General features: G+C 45.6%; 1 protein-coding gene across 6 annotated transcripts; it reads left to right on the forward strand.

Annotated features, from left to right (window-relative positions):
• The first annotated feature begins 240 nt into the window (after positions 1-240).
• gata3 (GATA binding protein 3) lies at positions 241-11,295 on the forward strand. 6 transcript variants are annotated; one of them, XM_084573703.1, is made up of 7 exons: positions 241-609; positions 768-1,153; positions 2,047-2,580; positions 4,764-4,820; positions 4,978-5,024; positions 7,134-7,259; positions 9,525-11,295. In XM_084573703.1, the coding sequence occupies exons 2-7, from the start codon at positions 919-921 to the stop codon at positions 9,816-9,818; spliced, it is 1,293 nt and encodes a 430-aa protein (XP_084429829.1). In that variant the 5' UTR covers positions 241-609; positions 768-918; the 3' UTR covers positions 9,819-11,295. The 6 variants fall into 6 exon arrangements, with proteins under 6 accessions (XP_084429829.1, XP_084429827.1, XP_084429831.1 ...); XM_084573701.1 differs by lacking the exon at positions 4,978-5,024 and having other exon boundaries at positions 4,764-4,909; XM_084573705.1 differs by lacking the exon at positions 4,764-4,820.
• Positions 11,296-17,684: the final 6,389 nt, after the last annotated feature.

Below are 17,684 nucleotides of genomic sequence, written 5' to 3' on the forward strand. Positions count from 1 at the left end.
ATGCACATTTTAATGATAAAGTTTTTTGACAAGGTCATTGAAGAAAAGGGAAAAAAAAAAAAATCTTGCAGCACTTTTGCATCTCTCCCGGCTCGGGTTATATTCAATTAGAGCAGGCCCCTCCCCTAACTGATGACACTGACAGACCCTCCTTAAGTTGCGTCGCGCCACAGCTGTCTGCGAGCATTGAGCTGCCTGGCGCCATCCTGAAAGAATGCCTTCACTGTAAAAAAAAAAAAAAAAAAAAAAAAAAAAAAGGACTAGAGAGGGAGAGAGCAAGGCAAGGGGAGAGGTAGAGCAAGAGCAACACAGACCGAGAGGCACAGAGAGCGAGAGAGAGAGAGAGAGGGGAGCGGAGTTAATGGAGAGGGCTACAACTGCGCACAAACACAGATTTGATCAGTGAGTTTAACTTGCTGGTGCTGGTCAGTGTGCAGTGAAGCCACCCGCTGCAAACAAGCCCCGCACAGACCTGTTGAGCCGGGCTCAAACGCTGACATTTTTTTTCTCTCTCACTGAGAGGAAGAAGTTCAGGAACTCTGCGTGGGGACTGGATTCCATTTTGGACGTATTTATATGACAGCACCTTTGTTGCATTTGTAATGTGGGGTATGTTTAAAATATCTTTATTTTGAAAAAAAAAACAGAAAAAAGGAAATTTAAAATCCAGTAAAGCGTGAGCCCTGCTGTGTGTGTTTTAGACGCGCTGCATGCGAGAGAAAGAAATGTGAGAAAATGAGACATTAAATTGTTCTTTCTGTCTCCAGGTGATCGGAAGCAAGCGCGGAACCTGTGGATTTAACAACAGAGAAAAAAACACGGATTTGGGACTGATTATTTCTTATCTTTTGACTTGTACCGGTTTGCTTCGGCGTACATGAACATTTGCTAAAAGAAGACGAATTAAAAGAGCGAGCGATGGAAGTAAGCGCGGATCAGCCACGATGGATGAGCCATCATCCCGCGGTGTTGAACGAGCAGCATCCCGGCTCACATCACCCGGGCCTCGGTCACTCGTACATGGACCCTTCGCAGTATCCCCTCGCTGAAGATGTGGATGTACTCTTTAATATCGATGGACAGGGCAACCACGTCTCTCCATACTATGGAAACTCTGTCCGAGCCGTCCAGAGGTACCCTCCTCCTCCACACAGTAAGTAAAAAAAAGGCCCGTTTAGGCCTTTTATTTAATAATGTGCACATTATCATCTTTAGATGCTCGCGCGTAATTGCGAAAAAGGGGCTCCCATTACTGTCGCTGTGTTTGGAATTATTTGTATTATCTTACTGTGATCCAGACCAGGTTTCGGTTTTGGCCTGAGTTGACTTTGCCTCAGAACAACCCGAGAGCTTAAGTGTCGTCAAACCGCCGCCGTAAATATGTATACTTTAGCTCCAGTTTGTCTTTGGTTTCTGCCTGCCGCTTAATTTCACAGCCAATTCCCGTCTAAACTCCTCAAACACGAGCTGACTCATATGTCAGTGAAGTTTTTCAAAAGCCCGTGCGTAATTTGCTTTCTGGATCAGTCGAGTGTTTAGTTACGGATTTAAACAAATAGATGTGTTGGCACAGGAGCCACACGTACACCTGGGATATTTTGGTGGCGGTGTTTTCAGGTCTGCTCGCCCGCACCGCGTTTCTCTCTACTCTAACGCTGTTCTTTAGCTCACAGTCATTTGTGGAGTTTCCTATATTGTAGGTTTTAACTTCCTGAACAGTCAAACAATTCTTTAAAGGCTTCTGATTTTTAAGCGTTCAGTTGTTGCATCAAGGCTTGTAAAGGTTAGAAATATGCACGTGCGTGGCCACATGAAGCTCTCTAGTTTCTCGACATGACAGTGGATCAAATGGTTTCTACGCGGCAGCAGAATCTCAGTAGAAAGTGTGATCAGGTTACGGTTTTATCTAATGTGGAAAATAAAATAAAAAGTGTGTCTGTGCATTAGGCCTTCTCTGTAGCAGAGGGATTCATGTGCATGTGTTACTGCTGCAGACTTGAAGCCAGGTTGTGATCTTGTATTTTTTTTTTTTCTGTGCTGCCTCAGGTAGCCAGGTGTGCCGTCCCTCATTACTGCACGGCTCTCTGCCCTGGCTGGAGGGGAGCAAAGGAATCGCCCCGCACCACAGCACTTCTCCCTGGAACCTGAGCCCCTTCCCCAAGAACCCCCTGCACCACGGCTCCCCGGCCAGCCTGTCCGTCTACCCCCCGGCCTCCTCCTCCTCCCTGTCCACCGGTCACTCCAGTCCGCACCTCTTCACGTTTCCCCCGACCCCTCCGAAAGACGTATCCCCGGACCCGGGCATATCCACCCCGGGCTCCAGCAGCTCCGGGCGGCAGGAGGATAAAGAGTGCATAAAGTACCAGGTGACCCTGGCCGAGAGTATGAAACTGGAGTCAGCCCACAGCCGGAGCGTGGCATCAATCGGAGCAGGGTCAGCCTCTGCCCACCACCCCATCGCCACATACCCATCCTATGTCCCTGAATACGGCCCAGGCCTCTTCCCACCAAGTAGCCTGATAGGTGGGTCATCTTCTAGTTATGGTCCCAAAACAAGACCTAAAACAAGGTCATGTTCAGGTAGGCGTGCGCTTTATTACATTCCATTTTGATCTAACGTTATTCCCCAGATTTGCAGCCTTAATGATCAGCCATGTTTAATCTTATACACTTAAAAAAAAAAAGAAAAGAAAAAGAAATAGAGAAAGAAAGAATAAAATCCCATAATCAGGACACTGATCCCTCAGTAGAACCATTTTGGGGCCACACAGGTCAACTTGTATTCTAAACAGGCGCATCGAAATGTCTCAGAGCTTTCTCTTTCATCACCTGATCCCATAATAATAATAATAATAATAATAATAATAATAATAGACTTAAAGCTACGATATTTGAAATAAATTTATTGTAAATTATTTTTTTGGTAACTACATAAAAAAATGGGGAGGGGACATATTTATTAATATTTACAACTAGAATTATTTCTCCAACGCAATTTTAAAAAAAATCATTATGACACAAACGAGTTCCGAATTGAAACCCAGATTATTTTCGGTCATTTTTCCGTCTTGCTCTGCACTAGCAAAGAGAGACAGAGGGGGAGAGAAAGAGAGGGGTGTGAGAGACAGAGCGGAGGCCAGCTCTCCGGGCTGTGTCGCCCCGTTTATATGTTTAAGATAATCCCATTACTCTCAGACCAGTGCGCGCCACAGTTGCATTGTTTACCCAGCGGTAGAGCACCGGATGCTGCTCGTTCATTCACAGGAGGGGGGGAGAAAAAAAAAAAAAAAGCGGCCGAACCGTCGCCGCGGCGGAGAGCACGAACCGCCGAGGGAGGGAGGGAGTAAAGGGGGGGGGGGGGGGGGGGGGGGGGGGAATTTATCTCCAAAAAATGTTGCGGAGACTAATTATTTTAAAGGTCTTCAGATGCGTTTGAAAGGCAGTTTTGTGTAATAAGATTAATATCAGCGTCTTTGATGGGAGTATAGAAAACAGTGGATTAGTTGATGCATATCATCGGGATTATTCAGCGTCGTGCACTGGGTCATTAATGCGCATTTTAATTCGAGGATCATGTGAGATAATGTGCATTTAGAGATATTTCGCGAGCGGAGTGGTATTCAGATTTTTTTTTTAATGGGGTTATCAGCAGCAGCCTTTCTTCGTGTAAACTTACAGTGGAAGCGTTTTTCTCCAGAGCTCACACGCGCCCTGTGCAGCAGAAAAACCTGCATTGCAGAGGCCCTGCTTCTGCTGCTGCTGCTGCTGTTGCTTCTAAGCATGCATTGGATCCGACGCAGTTCCTGTTTGATTTCGACACAATCTTCCCTTGCCAAAAAAAGAAATAAAAGGAAGAAACACACACGCACGCACACACTCTCTCTCTCACACACTCTCACACACACGCTCACACTCGTTCAGGTGTTTTGTATGTCTGTCACATCTAAACTCGGCGCGGCCTAGACTGGCGAGCCTCTTTCTCTTTGTGCTAAGAAGCCGGGCTGTGTGTGTGTTTTTTTTTTCTGCAGCTCGACAGAAAAAGGGGAAGTGTGGCTGCATGAGAATGCAAAAGACTCTCGTCGTCGTTGCACAGAAAAGCTCTGCGCGAAGTCTCTGCTTTCAAATAATCCGAGTGTGACTGCAGCTCCCGTGTTTCAGTTTCAGGGCCCCCCCATGTGCTGTTATCAAACTGTTACTGCGCGTCTCACCTGTCGGTGTCACTAGAGAAGTGCCAGTCAAACCAGACACCCCCCTCAATTTCAAAACAAAGGGTGAATCCTAATATATGAAAATAATAAATACTAAAAAATAATAATAATACAGAATTATCATTATCATTATTATTATTATTATTAATATTATGAGAAATAGGCTGATGGGAGAAAAGGCGACCTGTGGATGGAGCATTTTACGCAGTCTGGTGTCACGCATTTGAAATATTCTGTGGTTTATTAAAATGTTTTCAGCCTAATGGATGTTCACACAAATAATGTGTTCACCAGTAACACTAACCACATGTGTTAAATGTGTGTGTGGTGTCTGATAAATAAATGAACAACCGCTGCTGCTCCTATTATTATTATTACTATCATATAAAATTACAAAAAGAATTTTTCTATTCCACTAACCTTTTTATTCCCAGCATTTATAACATGCATCCAGTTTTTTTTTTTTAATTGTGAAGGACCAACTGACCTGGCTCCGTGTTGTCGTGTGTGTGCGTGTGTGTGTGCGCGCCTGTGTGTGTGTGCGCGCTCTTGCAGAAGGTAGAGAGTGTGTGAACTGCGGGGCCACGTCGACTCCGCTGTGGAGGCGGGACGGTACGGGTCACTATCTGTGTAACGCCTGCGGACTCTATCACAAGATGAACGGGCAGAATCGCCCTCTCATCAAACCCAAGCGGCGGCTGGTACGTCTCCACCACATTTTCTCTATTGATGACATTTCCGTCTCTCTCTCTGTTTTTCCCCTATCCAGGAAGAAGTAGGCCTATTAGCTGCAGGAAATTGACTCGACAAGTGCAGGTCTCTGTTTTCAGATACTACCATAGAAAAAAACTGCACAGTTTTTTTTTTCATTAAATGCAATGACATGCTATTTTTGATTTGATAAAAATTGTCATTGATGCGCAGATTTGAAGCTGTAGGCCCCGTTAAAGAGCTTGTTGCAGCGCCCTGCATTCATAAACTCAATGAGCTCAATTTCTTTTTTTAAATTTAAATATTTAGGTTACATTCGAGCTTTTTTAAGATTGCAGTTCTTTCAGGGAAAGCCCCCTCTCATCAGAGCTGCCGCTCTTTAGAGGAGTTCCCTTCTCTTTGAAAAAAAAAGAACACATAATAATAATAATCTTTCGAGGCAAACATGGCCGTCCAGTCCTGCTCTGGACTTCTTCCCTTGCTCCTACCCCTGCCTGTCTAATGCGAAAACCCGACTGCTCAGGAAAGGGCTGCCGGATATCTGAGCAGCGCAGATAAGTCGCTTTTAACAACACAGCCCTCTTCCCCAGTCAAAACATAAAGGCTGCGGAGCCCGAGCCCGAGCCCAGGCCAGCACAGAGTCACGACTTGAGATTGTTTAGCAGTGTGATCTGTGCGCAAAGGCTCCGGGACGCTCAGGTTTGGGTAATTACAGCACCGCATTTGACCCCGTGGGTTTTTTTATTTATGGAGGGCTGAGATCAGGGAGGAAAAAAAAAATAGTTGGAGGCCAGAATCAGGATCAAGATAGAGGATTATGACTCCAAATGTGTCTGTTAATACCTTCCTCATATTTATCTGTGACACAAAGAAAAAAAAAATGATTTGCGTAATTTTGGCAAATCAAGATGCTGCGATAAAATGGAATAAAATTACAAATATTTACCCCCCCTTCCCTCCCTCCCTTCCTCCTCCTCCTTCTCCCCACACCTCTGATTGGTTATTCACAGCACACAGCAGCAGGGGTTATTAGGCCACCACATGTGTATAATTGGAAATCCCTCCCCGAGATAATGTAGTCCTTTACGTTGGCGCGTCCTCTGCGGTCACCTGCCTATTGATTGTTTTTAGAGATTATAACATCAATGTCAGGCCGCTGCTGCAGCAAACTGAGCTGTGAGGCTAAGGCAGGCAGGCAGGCAGGCAGGCAGGCTGCTGAAATCCACTGGAAGACATGACTTTCACTGTGTCAGGATGAAGTGAGGCTTTTACTCTGCTGGTAGCCTGCAGCGCAGCCAAAAATATCATATCGTTCTCTTTTCTTTTTTTTTTGTTTATGCTTTTAACTGGCGTGCAATTATTTCCATGTGGTTCATTTGACTGTCTATTCATATTTTGTGTCTGTATTTATATATATAAAAAAAAAGAAAAATGAAAGAAAATAGCATCTAGTCTACAAAGAATATAAGAGCCTTTTATTTTTGATTTTTAGGTTTAATCTTTGTGAAATCTAGATGAGCACACTCGGGGTTTCTGTTCAATTGTTTCACGTCGCGAGGGCTGACATTTTAACATCGGCTCCGTGGCACAAACACTGACTTAAAGGGGGGAAATTTAATCAGATTTAATAGCTCTCCCGTTTCAAGGCACTGCTTTTATGTCTTCTGTAAATATTTATTCTGTTGGAGGTATGCGCTCTGTGGCGCTATTTTTAGCCTCGAGTGAAAGCAGCTCTGTTTTTGCTGTTTCTGTCCCCTTTTTTTTAAAACTATTTTCAGATTGCACTAAATGCACAGAGAATGTATATGCAGTGGAAATAAAGCACTTTTTTTCTCTATATATACACACATATACATATAGCTTTACGCAGTGCAGGAGTGAGAATAAAGACCATGCATTTGTCTTTAGTGCATTTAGTGCAGGCTTCTATGAAAGATGCCATGAATACAGGGCTGCCAGATTTACGCACATTAAAATCGTGGGGGATAAAAGGCACCACGGTGAGTGCGCCGCGCCGCTCCAACAAAACTCTTTTTTTTTTTAATCGACGCTTTTTAATCGAGCGGTTAAAAAAAAAAAAAAAAAAAAAAAATCCACCACAAACGGCAGCCCTGGATGCTGGCTCGAACCCTGTCAGAATGAGCCTTCATGCTGATTGGGTCATTACGCGGTCATGTGACGTTCTCTCCCGGCCTTTTCTGTGTCCTTGTCTAGTCCGCGGCCAGGCGGGCGGGGACGTCGTGTGCGAACTGTCAAACGACAACGACGACGCTGTGGCGGAGAAACGCCAACGGGGACCCGGTGTGCAACGCCTGCGGCCTCTACTATAAACTGCACAATGTAAGTAATAAACCTTCACAGGACGTCTGTCTGTCCGACACGTCAAGGCTGCTGCCGCTGCCGCTGCTGAATATTTATTCCATCTTCATTCCTTCTCTTCATCACGCCCCGCTCTCCTTCCTCTGAATATTTTATCTGACTTGTCCCTGCAGAGAATTTCCGGGGCACGGCGATAACAAATACTGTAGAATTAATATGATTTATTGGCAGTAAGTGCGAATCTAAAATGTATAAGACCTAAGTGAACTAAGCCCGCAGCCGCTTTGCTTTTGAATATTAAAGAGAGAGAGAGGAGAGAGAGAGAGAGAGAGAGAGAGGGGTGGGGGCTTAATTAAAATTCGATTAATTTCAGGGCTGTTTTTTTTTTTTTTTTCCTTCCTTCCTCTTTCCGCCTAGTATTTCTACCCTTTTGGTTCCATGCGCGCCAGGGACTCAGAGTCCCCCCTCTGACCACCAATCCGTCTGATTCGTTTTGGGTTGGTTAGCGCCTCACCACATCATTTCACATCCTCAATCTGAAAACCCCTGGGACTCGTTTATCTCTCCCTCTCTCTCCTCTCCTGTGCACAAAGCTGTCACTTTTAATCAAACAGCCATTGTGGCTGAAACTAATAATAATAATAAGCAGACTAACTGCTCTGAGGCCACATGCAGGTAATTCCCCCCTGCATCCCCCCCTCCTCCCCCCCCTCTCCCGCTCTCTCTCAGACAGCTGATAAAGGCTCCCTATATCCCATATCCCTGTGTGGAAGGGGAAGAGTGTCCTGCTCTGCTGCCCTGCTTGTCACGCAAGCGCTCCCTGTTAAATCATTTTCCCATGTTACTTTTGGCAGATAGTGAAAGCGGCGCAGAAACAGACTCCGACCAAGGTTAAAAGGAGAGAAGAATAATATTTCCCGGTTACGTATTAGCATTTGAACTGACCCCGACCTTGGTGTAATTGTGAAATTAGTTTGTTTTGGTAAATCCGGACTTCTGTTTTGGGGGGGGGTGGCTCGCTACCCTTTGAAACAAAATTCCGCATTCTTCACGGAGAGTTTACCCGAGTCCCCGCTGGCCTTCCACGTGCGTCCCAAAACACCTGACGGTGGCGGCGTGTTGTCCCGTAAGCTCAGATAAGGAGCTTGTGAAAACAGAAAACTTGCCACAAACACGAGGTTGTGTGTTGGCACCCAAAACAGAGCCGGCCTCTTTTGAGTAATCGGGGTTTTTCTCTCCGTGCCCTGCTTCTCATCTTTATACTTTTCATTCGAGTGCAGTGTGTTCGGCTTTGACGCCTCTGTACGGGGGCTGAGGTTTCAGGTGGTTAGCTGCTGGTATTGGGAGGGGAGGAGGTGAGAGCTGTGTATTCTGTGGTGGTCACTGACTCCAACACTTTGGCTCAGCTTTTGTTTGATGTGCTGGGGCGGCGGCGGCGGCGGAGGCCGAGCGCAGGCCGGAGGCCCAAGGTTTCCTCTGTGAGACATCTCAGCATCAAAGGGCAGAGGAAACTGATTGGCGTTAGGTGGGCGTAGCGCCTCAGAGCTGGAAGCAAGGCAGAGAAAGTCACCCAGTGTGGAGATCTCTGGCCCTCCGCTAATCATCGAGGCTGTTTGAAAAAATGCCTCGGACAACTCGAGACAGAGCTAGGGAGAAATCCCCGTTCCCATTTCCCGAGGAAGAAGCGGTGAGAAAGATCAGGAAGCCAGTCGGCCTCATCCACCTCCCCTCATAATCCTGCCCACAGCCGGAATTCCATCATCCAGCTCTCATTCTCGGCTAAAGCTACGCTGGAATACGGCAGCTGGGGCCATTTTGGCCGAGAGACGGCGGCACGGTTGAGGAGGAGGAGGAGGGTGGAGAGAAGGACTTGGCCGACGCCGGCGGTCGTCATGGCCATGTGTCTCTGTGGCCGACTGGCTGCACATTAGCTGCCAGACCCTTCTCCGTCTCTGTTCAGCACACGCTCCCTCCTCCACCTCCACCACCTCCTCCTCCCCCTCCGTCTTCCCTTTTTCTCCCTTTCTTTCTGGCGCTGCCTCAGCCTCAGATACCGTCCAGCTTAAAGGAATCAACATTTAATTCCGGCCCAACACACACAAAGACTATATACAGTATAAACACCGTTCTGTTTTGAGATGGGACAGTCAGATTTGTCTTGTAGCAGGCCTCCGTTACACGTCCACATCCATCCGCTACATGTCTCTGTTTTTCTGTTCTCAAATGTTAAGATGTTTACCGTGACTAAATACTAATGTGCCATCTTTTTCTGTCTCCTTTCGAGAGCAGATCAACCGACCTCTGACCATGAAGAAGGAAGGCATCCAGACCAGGAACAGGAAGATGTCCAGCAAGTCCAAGAAGAGCAAAAAGTCCCAAGACAGCATGGACGACTTCTCCAAGAGCCTGATGGACAAGAGCAGCTCGTTCAGCCCGGCCGCTCTGTCCCGCCACATGTCATCCTTCCCTCCCTTCTCGCACTCCGGCCACATGCTGACCACCCCGACACCCATGCACCCTTCCTCAAGCCTCCCCTTCGCCCCGCACCACCCTTCCAGTATGGTCACGGCCATGGGCTAGAGGCGCCCGTGGTGCACCACTCCTCAACCCCTCGGCCTCAACACCACCACCACCACCACCACCACCACCACCACCCTTCGGTACCTCTGCTCACCTGCTTCCATCTCCTCAAAGTCGAACAAACTGCTTCTCGGTCCGATCCCCCTGCGTCACCACGGCGACAGGCTCAAGGCTCCTTTTTTTTTTTTTTTATTTTCCTTCCTCCTCAGTTGTATCTTATTTTATTTTTTTATATAAAAGTGTACCTCTGCGACGTGAATGCTTTGCAGACTCTTGACTGTGGCGCACTGACCTCCAGGGGGAAGATTTCATTTTTTTCCTCCAGCGACGGGGAGAGAAAGAACATTTCCCTCCAAAGCCGCCGCCGCCGCCACCACCACCGCCGCCGCCGCCGCCACATTGAGGCTGTCCTCCCAGCTGATCCTCGCGATAAGGAAGCTCCATTCGTGTACAAAAAGCCATTTCTTTTCCACACACAACATCACAAAAACCAGACATTCTAAGAACTTCTACGACGCCCTCTCCCTTCACCTCCACGCCCGCCTCTCGTCACCTTGCACCTGTGAAACAGGACCGCCCCCACCCACCCAACCACCCCCCTTCAGCGCCCCTTCCACTTCTTCTTCTTCTTCTCCTCCTCCTTCTTCTTCCGCCGAAGACGAGGAGAGTCGGACGTTGAATATATTTGTACAAATTGTATGAAATACAGCACATTTAATGAAGACTTTTTAATTAAGTAAGATTAAAAAAAAAAAGGAAACATGCCTCCTGGGCAGCTAACGACAAGAAGGGTACGAGTCGCAGCAGGTGGAGAGACTTGCCGCCGCCGCCGGAGGAGCGAAGACAGGGCGCCTCTCTCCAAGAGGAAAGTGCAGTGAGAGGGGAGGGGGGGGTAAAAAAAAAAAATAAAAAAAAAAAGGGAGGAGGAGGTGAGAAGACGAGAGGGGAGAAAGACTTTTGAGGAAGGGCAGGCTTCGGTTTTCGCCTGCATGAATTGTGTTGCATTAAGTTCGCAGAGAGTCGGTCGGCGGCTCCGGCTGCAGGCGTCTCTCTCTTTATTTTTTTTTTTCTGTTTCTTTTCTTTTTTTTTTTTTTTGGATGTGCTATAGGTCTCGGGCAATTGGTTTGTGTTGAAGCGCGCACGTACACACACACACACACTTGCACACACACACACACATGCACACACCTGAAAGACTTTCTTCCTGCCCACAGATTATATGCATTGTGAAAAAAAAAGTTCCTGTATTTGTTATTTGTATGTATAAATCAGAGTACCAAAAATACGAAAGAAACAAAGATGTAGAATTATTTCTTTATGTTATGCAGACTGAATGGTTGTAAAAATTTAATAATAATCACTAGTGTAAAATATGACTGCTTTTTTTTTGTTTCGTAAAATTTTTTTTTTTTTCCTCTTTGAAAATAATAAACTAGTTTAATCTCTGTTGACATGTTAGCGCTGCGGTCGAGAGACGTCTTTTTCTGCCTGGTGTTTCTGTGATGTTTGACACTTTTGTGTGTTCTCACACGCCCGCCAAACGCGCCTACCCACCACGACCACAATCGGTGACGCCCCGCCAATTTTATAAAAAATATTATTATTATTATTTTTTTTTTTTTAACCCGGCGCTCGCAGGAACGGCCCTTACGGTCAGTTGAGCGCAAACAGGAAGAGGAGGAATAAACAGTAGAGATGGAGGAACAAATCAAACGGCCCGGGCCGCTGGAGGTCGAAGAGGCTTTTGTCTCAGTCTGCTGAAATATAAACACACGGCAAGCTGCATGCAAAAGAGATCACACGTGTTGCTCATTAAGAGAGGAGAAGCAGCATCATTTCAGACAATTAGCATCACAATTAGCAGCTTAATCACACATTACAGGAACAAAAATACTACAAATATCTTGTTTAAGTTCATTTTTAAAGTAATTAACGCCAAAATACTGGATGAAATGGTTAAGTCTTAAGTCAGGTGACGTCTTAAAAACGAGTAAACTCTCATCTAGTGAGCGCAGAGGCCGATGTATCGTCTCTGCTGCAGAGAAATGCTTCAAATGTTCAGCTGAGCAGGGGAAAACAAAAAAGAGGAACTGTTTGGCCGCTCGATGAGCTTCCTCCACCTTTAGATTCACAGATATCTTTTTGCAGGGCGACCTGGCAGCTAGCTACCTACCTTTTTCGACTCACACGGAAGAATGTGCCCCACACGATTAAAACGCTCCGGGAAACCGAAAACGAATCGAAAAAAGTCGCCAAATTCCTGCAAATATTAGCATATAAAATAACTGGGCCGTGAACACAAGCGCGTTCAGAACAACCAACTCCTCCGAGGTGAAAAGTCCCCTCTATCGCCTTTTTAATCGTCAGTATCGTAGCGGGAATTCACAAGCAGCAGTTTCTGCACGATAATGCGCAAAACAGGCTGCATTTGTTCTACTTTGGCTTCCTTTACTTGCAGAGACTGCACCGTTGCTTGAATCGAACCCTGAATTAAAACTGCACCTTGGGGTTCATATAGGGTGCAATACACAAATAGATAACTAATGCACGCCAAAAATAACCCCAAAGAGAAGAGGTCCAGGTATTCACAAGGTGTTGACGGAAGATGGTTTATGCTGCTCGTAGCAGAGTTTCAACAGCTGGTATTGACACTAGTTGCACGCAGTTTCCGTTGAACCCGAGAGAAAAACAAAGCCTGATTTATCATTTGCACATAAATGGAACATAATCTGTGATGATAGGTCTCCGTCAAACCTCAAGCAGATCTCTCTCTCTACCCCAAAACCCTGTAGCGAACTATACTTCCAATATTGAAATGTATTTCCTAAATCTGCGGCCCTCTCCCTCTCTCTCTCTTTTGTGCATCCCTGCAGGAAAAGGCCATACAGGAGTCAGGTATTTGGCATCATTTGTTTCTGAGCCGCTGTGACCAATCAGGAGATTTGCTCCTGTGTTTTAATAGCGAGGTCAAGGGGGCACGTGGAATGAGAACGGGAATAGTGTGTGTGTATAGAGGGATTGAGGAGAGCTTTGCCCCGTGGTGGGACCCCATGGCCTCTGGCTGACCTCCACTCCCTCCTCCTCCTCCTCCTCCTCCGGCGTTCGGCTATGGACGCCTGCCAAGGGGCGCAGAAGACGGGCTCAGGTGAGGACGTGCGCGGACAGCTCGGCTCTCGATCTCGCCAGACCACTTACTCCGGGTCCTGTCTTCCGTCTCTTCCCGCGCCCGCCTCTCGTCTTTCAGGTGAGGACGACGACAGATCTGATCGTCCCCTCGTCTCGGGTCAGATTCGGGGTCACGATCTCTCAGAGGAGCTACACATCAAAAAGAAAAAAAAAAACCCTTTTAAAGCGTGAGAGCTGGAGACAAAAAAAATAAAAAAAATGACTTCACACAAATTCCCCAGAGAGCTAAAAACGATCAACATCACACAACAGGAAGCAGAAACCCATTCGTACAGGATGTGTCGGCTGCTCCATCACACCTTTCTTTACATTACAGATGGTTTCTGAAAAGCATTTCATCTCTCGGTTTACGTGCCTTCCAGTTTCTTTTCATGCGACAGTACAGAGTCTTGTATTAGTAATACTGGTTTGAAAGAAGACACCGATCTGTCAGTGTGGTCACATGTGGGGGAGCATGCTGTGTGTTGTGGGGCGATGGTTCTTCTCCTGTCCCCATTCAAACCGATACCTGTGCTTTCTATGTTTGGTATTATATGTAGTCTGAGCTAGCTGAGGCCTGGAGCTCAAATACAACACATCATGGCTTTTAATAAAAACTTCAGGACGTTCTTCTTGTCTGCTTGTTCCTAAACGTGACACTAAAATGTTTTTTTTGCCTCTTAAGCCTGAACGGGTGTTTTGCAAACTCAGCCATTAAAGGTGATTTTAAATTCTAGTGGACAAGTTTCCAAAGGTGCCAACCGCGGGACGTCGGCCTGAAAATGTCAACGCAAGCTGGACCTGAATGTCTCCTGGGTCAACAGTAGTTTAAAAATAATGAGTCTGAATATTTGAATCAGTGTAATAAGAAGAAACTGGAACAGTAAAGATGCTAATGTAATATCGCAATTGTCCGATATGAAGCTAACGCCAAAAACTGCACGTTTGAATAAATATACTTTTCTTTCTAAAGGTTTCTTTGTATTTTATAAACTTCCTGTTTCTGTAAGTGTTAAAAATACATATTTGACAATGAGATTCATGCTACTTTCCTGTATCCACGTGACGTTAGCTTAGCGTAGCATAGCATAAAGGCTACAAACAAACTTTTCAATTACGATTAAATACAGAAAAAAATATTAGAAATCTGTCTCTATTCATCATTTTTCATTCTTTATCAATCTTCTGTGTATCATGCACTCTCAGAAGCTGGCTAGCCAGGGTTAGCAACTAGCCTCCTAGCTAGGTAGCGCTTTACTGCACGGTGTTACAGCCACAGCTCATAACTGGGCACATATCTTGTAGCTAAAAGGAAATGTCTACTTTGCAGACAGATGCCTACTCTTATTGTGGAAGGAAGTTATTCTGAAGTTCATTAATTAATTAATGTTAAAACTTGTTTGTATTCTCCATACTGCAGAAACTTTTTATTTATTAGTGCATAAAGGCAGTTTCAGTTTCAGATTCAGAAAACTTTATTTGTCCCTGGGGGAGGGGCAAGTACAAGACACTTTTAAGGATAAAAAAAATAAATAAATACTACACCCTAAATGTATTAATTATCCAAACCGACCATGGAGGACGTAAACAAGACTGTAAGAGTGAATGATAAGTGCAAATGTAAACAGGAACTACAGGGATTATATATTTACATGTTACTGCAGAGGTAGTACTTGGAAAAAGCAATGCTAGCCATTTACCCTTATTTCCATCCTTTATGCTAAGCTAAGATAAGCTAAGCTAAGCTAAACTGTAGCTTAATTTCTAATGTACGTGTACACTATCTTTCACCATTGGCCTTCCCCATATGTACAGTGTAAGCATGTACCGTGATTAGTAGCCTGAAAGACGCACAACAACAAACAGTGACTCCGGGGCTTTACGTGGTGATGGACAGAAGAGTAAAAGCAAAAAAGTTGCACATGTCATTTGAGCGCCGTGGAGTTGAATTTGTTTGCAACAAAGTGGCTGCATGGGAAACTGAGTTTAGCTTTTCTCTGTACGGTAAGTCTGGCCACACCAGGCCATGTCGCTGTTTGTTAGATTACTTGCAGAATGTATCTTGACGACTGGCAATAAAGTTGTTCCGTGTTGCTGGAGCGTCGACTGCTCCGTATTTCTTTACGTCTTCTGGAAGTTGCTTCTGCACTTGCTAACTTTCAACCGGAAAGCAAACCTGTGTGTTTTTTTTCCCAGCGTGTGCGCCGTCACATGAAGATTTTGCCAATATTTCCTTGTAGGTGCGGTGACGTGACACATCGGCATAGACAAACTCATCTGAACTGTGATAAAGATCGTGTAACCTCACCGATCATTACAACACACGGCTGTGATCTGAAGCATCTGGAGCTCCGCTGTGGCTGCACGCATCCTTGATCTTCCACAATATCGCTTTGATAGCCATGCAAGATACACAAAGCGCAGCGCAGGATCATCTACAAATTATTATAGGATTTTGCATCGTCATTTTTTTTTTCTTTTTCAAAGTAAACGGCTCTTGTTCTTATCCCTCGCCTTTGTTTCTGAAAGACCTCGAGCCTGAAGCACGAGGGATGAGCTTCCATTGTGGGAGTTCCGTCACTTGTTCGAGACCCCATCGCCACTTTCAAAAGAGCCGCCGCGCTGCTGCATTGTCTCCTTAACAATCGTAAATTTGAACCATAATCTCCCGTCACAACACGGCAGATAAAAGATAATTATCTCTTTTGCTGAGGTACCCTGGGGCTTCTTGGACGGCCTGGCAGACAACACGCCTAAACCCTCATCCCACACACACTCTCTCCCTCGCGCTGCTATGTTGAGATTCGTCAACAGATGAGTGTAAATGCTCAGGGTGTTTATGTGAACGAGCGAACAAACAGCCTCTCCCCGCGACTCTGAATAAACTCTCGCCTGTCTCATTTCAGGCGGATGGAAAAAACAACACGGCATTTTTCGTACTGTTTTCTTTTTTTTTTTTTTTTTTTTGCAGCTTTAATGGGAGGTGGCACGAAGTTCACAGGTTCACTTAGGGAGCAGCTTTCAGGTACAAACGTCAGCGTGTGACAGACAGTCAGGGGGAATGAATGATGACTCGAGGCGACGTGCTTCAGGGAGAAGTTGAAGCACAGCGCTGAAGGATTTGGGTTAAGCGGAGGTGGAGAGGGGAGCCGTCGATATTTTAGGGAGAACGGAAAGGTCGGACGAGTGAAATATGGTGTTTGCAGTGAGGGGGGGTTTAAAAATTGAGAAATCTCTGAATAAATAAACACTGGTTTCTATAAATTCTTTAGTATTTTATACACTTCCTGAGTATAGAAGACTTGCAGCCTGCAGCCTCGCGACGCTTAGCTTAGCATAAAGGCTGCAAACAAGGGGAAACAGCTTTTCTAGCAATGCTAGCAGCATTTATAGCATTACTAGCACACATGATACAAACAAGAGTGCATGATACTAGAAGATGCATGAGAGTCATAGTGTTCAGAGAAAGTTTAGTGGTACGCAGCGTGCTTGTAATTTATTAATTTATTGTATCGCTAGCTAGTAATGCTATAAATGCTGCTAGCTAGCTGTTTGCCCTTGTTTGCAGCCTTTATGCTAACCTAAGCATCACAAATCTGCAGGCTGCAGGTCTTCTATACCCAGGAAGTGCATAAAATACTAAGGAATTTATAGACAGCAGTGTTTATTTATTCAGACATTTCTCAATTTTGAACCCCCTCCACTGCAAACACCATAATTCACTTGTCCGACCTTTCCGTTCTCCCTAAAATATATGACGGCTATACCCAGGAAGTGCATAAAATACTAACATACATGTTTGCGTCATGCATACACCTCTAAGCTTTTCTAAAATTAATACTTTAAACCCTAGGAGAATCCAGCCTTTTTTATTAATTATTAATCATCCATGTATCATGCACACACTGCTAAACTTTTCTCCAATAAATACCGTTGAACCTTGTAACATGCATCACCCAGAATCATGTACACTTCTTTGGATCATGTATACATTCTGCATGCATGCTTTAACCGCTTCCATGTCTTCTCCAACCGTCCTATTATTTCTTTCTTTCTACTCAGCCAGCCTCAAGCAGATGGGTGCTCCCGTAACGAACAGGGTTCTGCTTGAGGCTTCCCGAGACATTCTGGATTGATCTGATGCTGGAAAGAAAGAATGCCACTTGACAGCTTTTAAACACAAACACAACGTTCTAAGTCTTTATTCCTTTCCTTCTTTCAGAACCAATTTCTCTCCGGTTCATTTTTCTCATTTCTCCGTCAGACTTTTTCCACTGCCTCTCCCCTCCAGAGCACTTTCCCCTCCGCTGTACTCCATGGCTCCGAGGACATGTTTTACATCCTCGTACCCCGGGTTGGCTCTGCGTAACGGACAGCCGTCTCTTCCAGCCCCCGGGCCAAACTGAACGTCACCTGTCAAAACCTCAGCGGAGGCAGTGTATTATTTGCATGGGCCTGCATCCACAAACTGTCACTGGGGGTTTTACCCAAGCCCGCATGAAGCCTCCGCCGCTCCACGCAGAGAACAAACACCAAATCACCTGAGCTGTGCAGAAACCAACTGATAGCTGACTGGCACCTCTTAGCCGCATCGCAAATCCACAGAAAAAGTGAAGCAGACAGGTGCTTGTGTTGTGTTCATTTGGCTGCGGTGCCAGGGGGACGTGCATTAGCTAAGCCGTGTTTGATGACATGATCTT

This window comes from Chelon labrosus, assembly GCF_963514085.1.
Source record: "Chelon labrosus genome assembly, chromosome: 23".
Classification (NCBI taxonomy): Eukaryota; Metazoa; Chordata; class Actinopteri; order Mugiliformes; family Mugilidae; genus Chelon; species Chelon labrosus.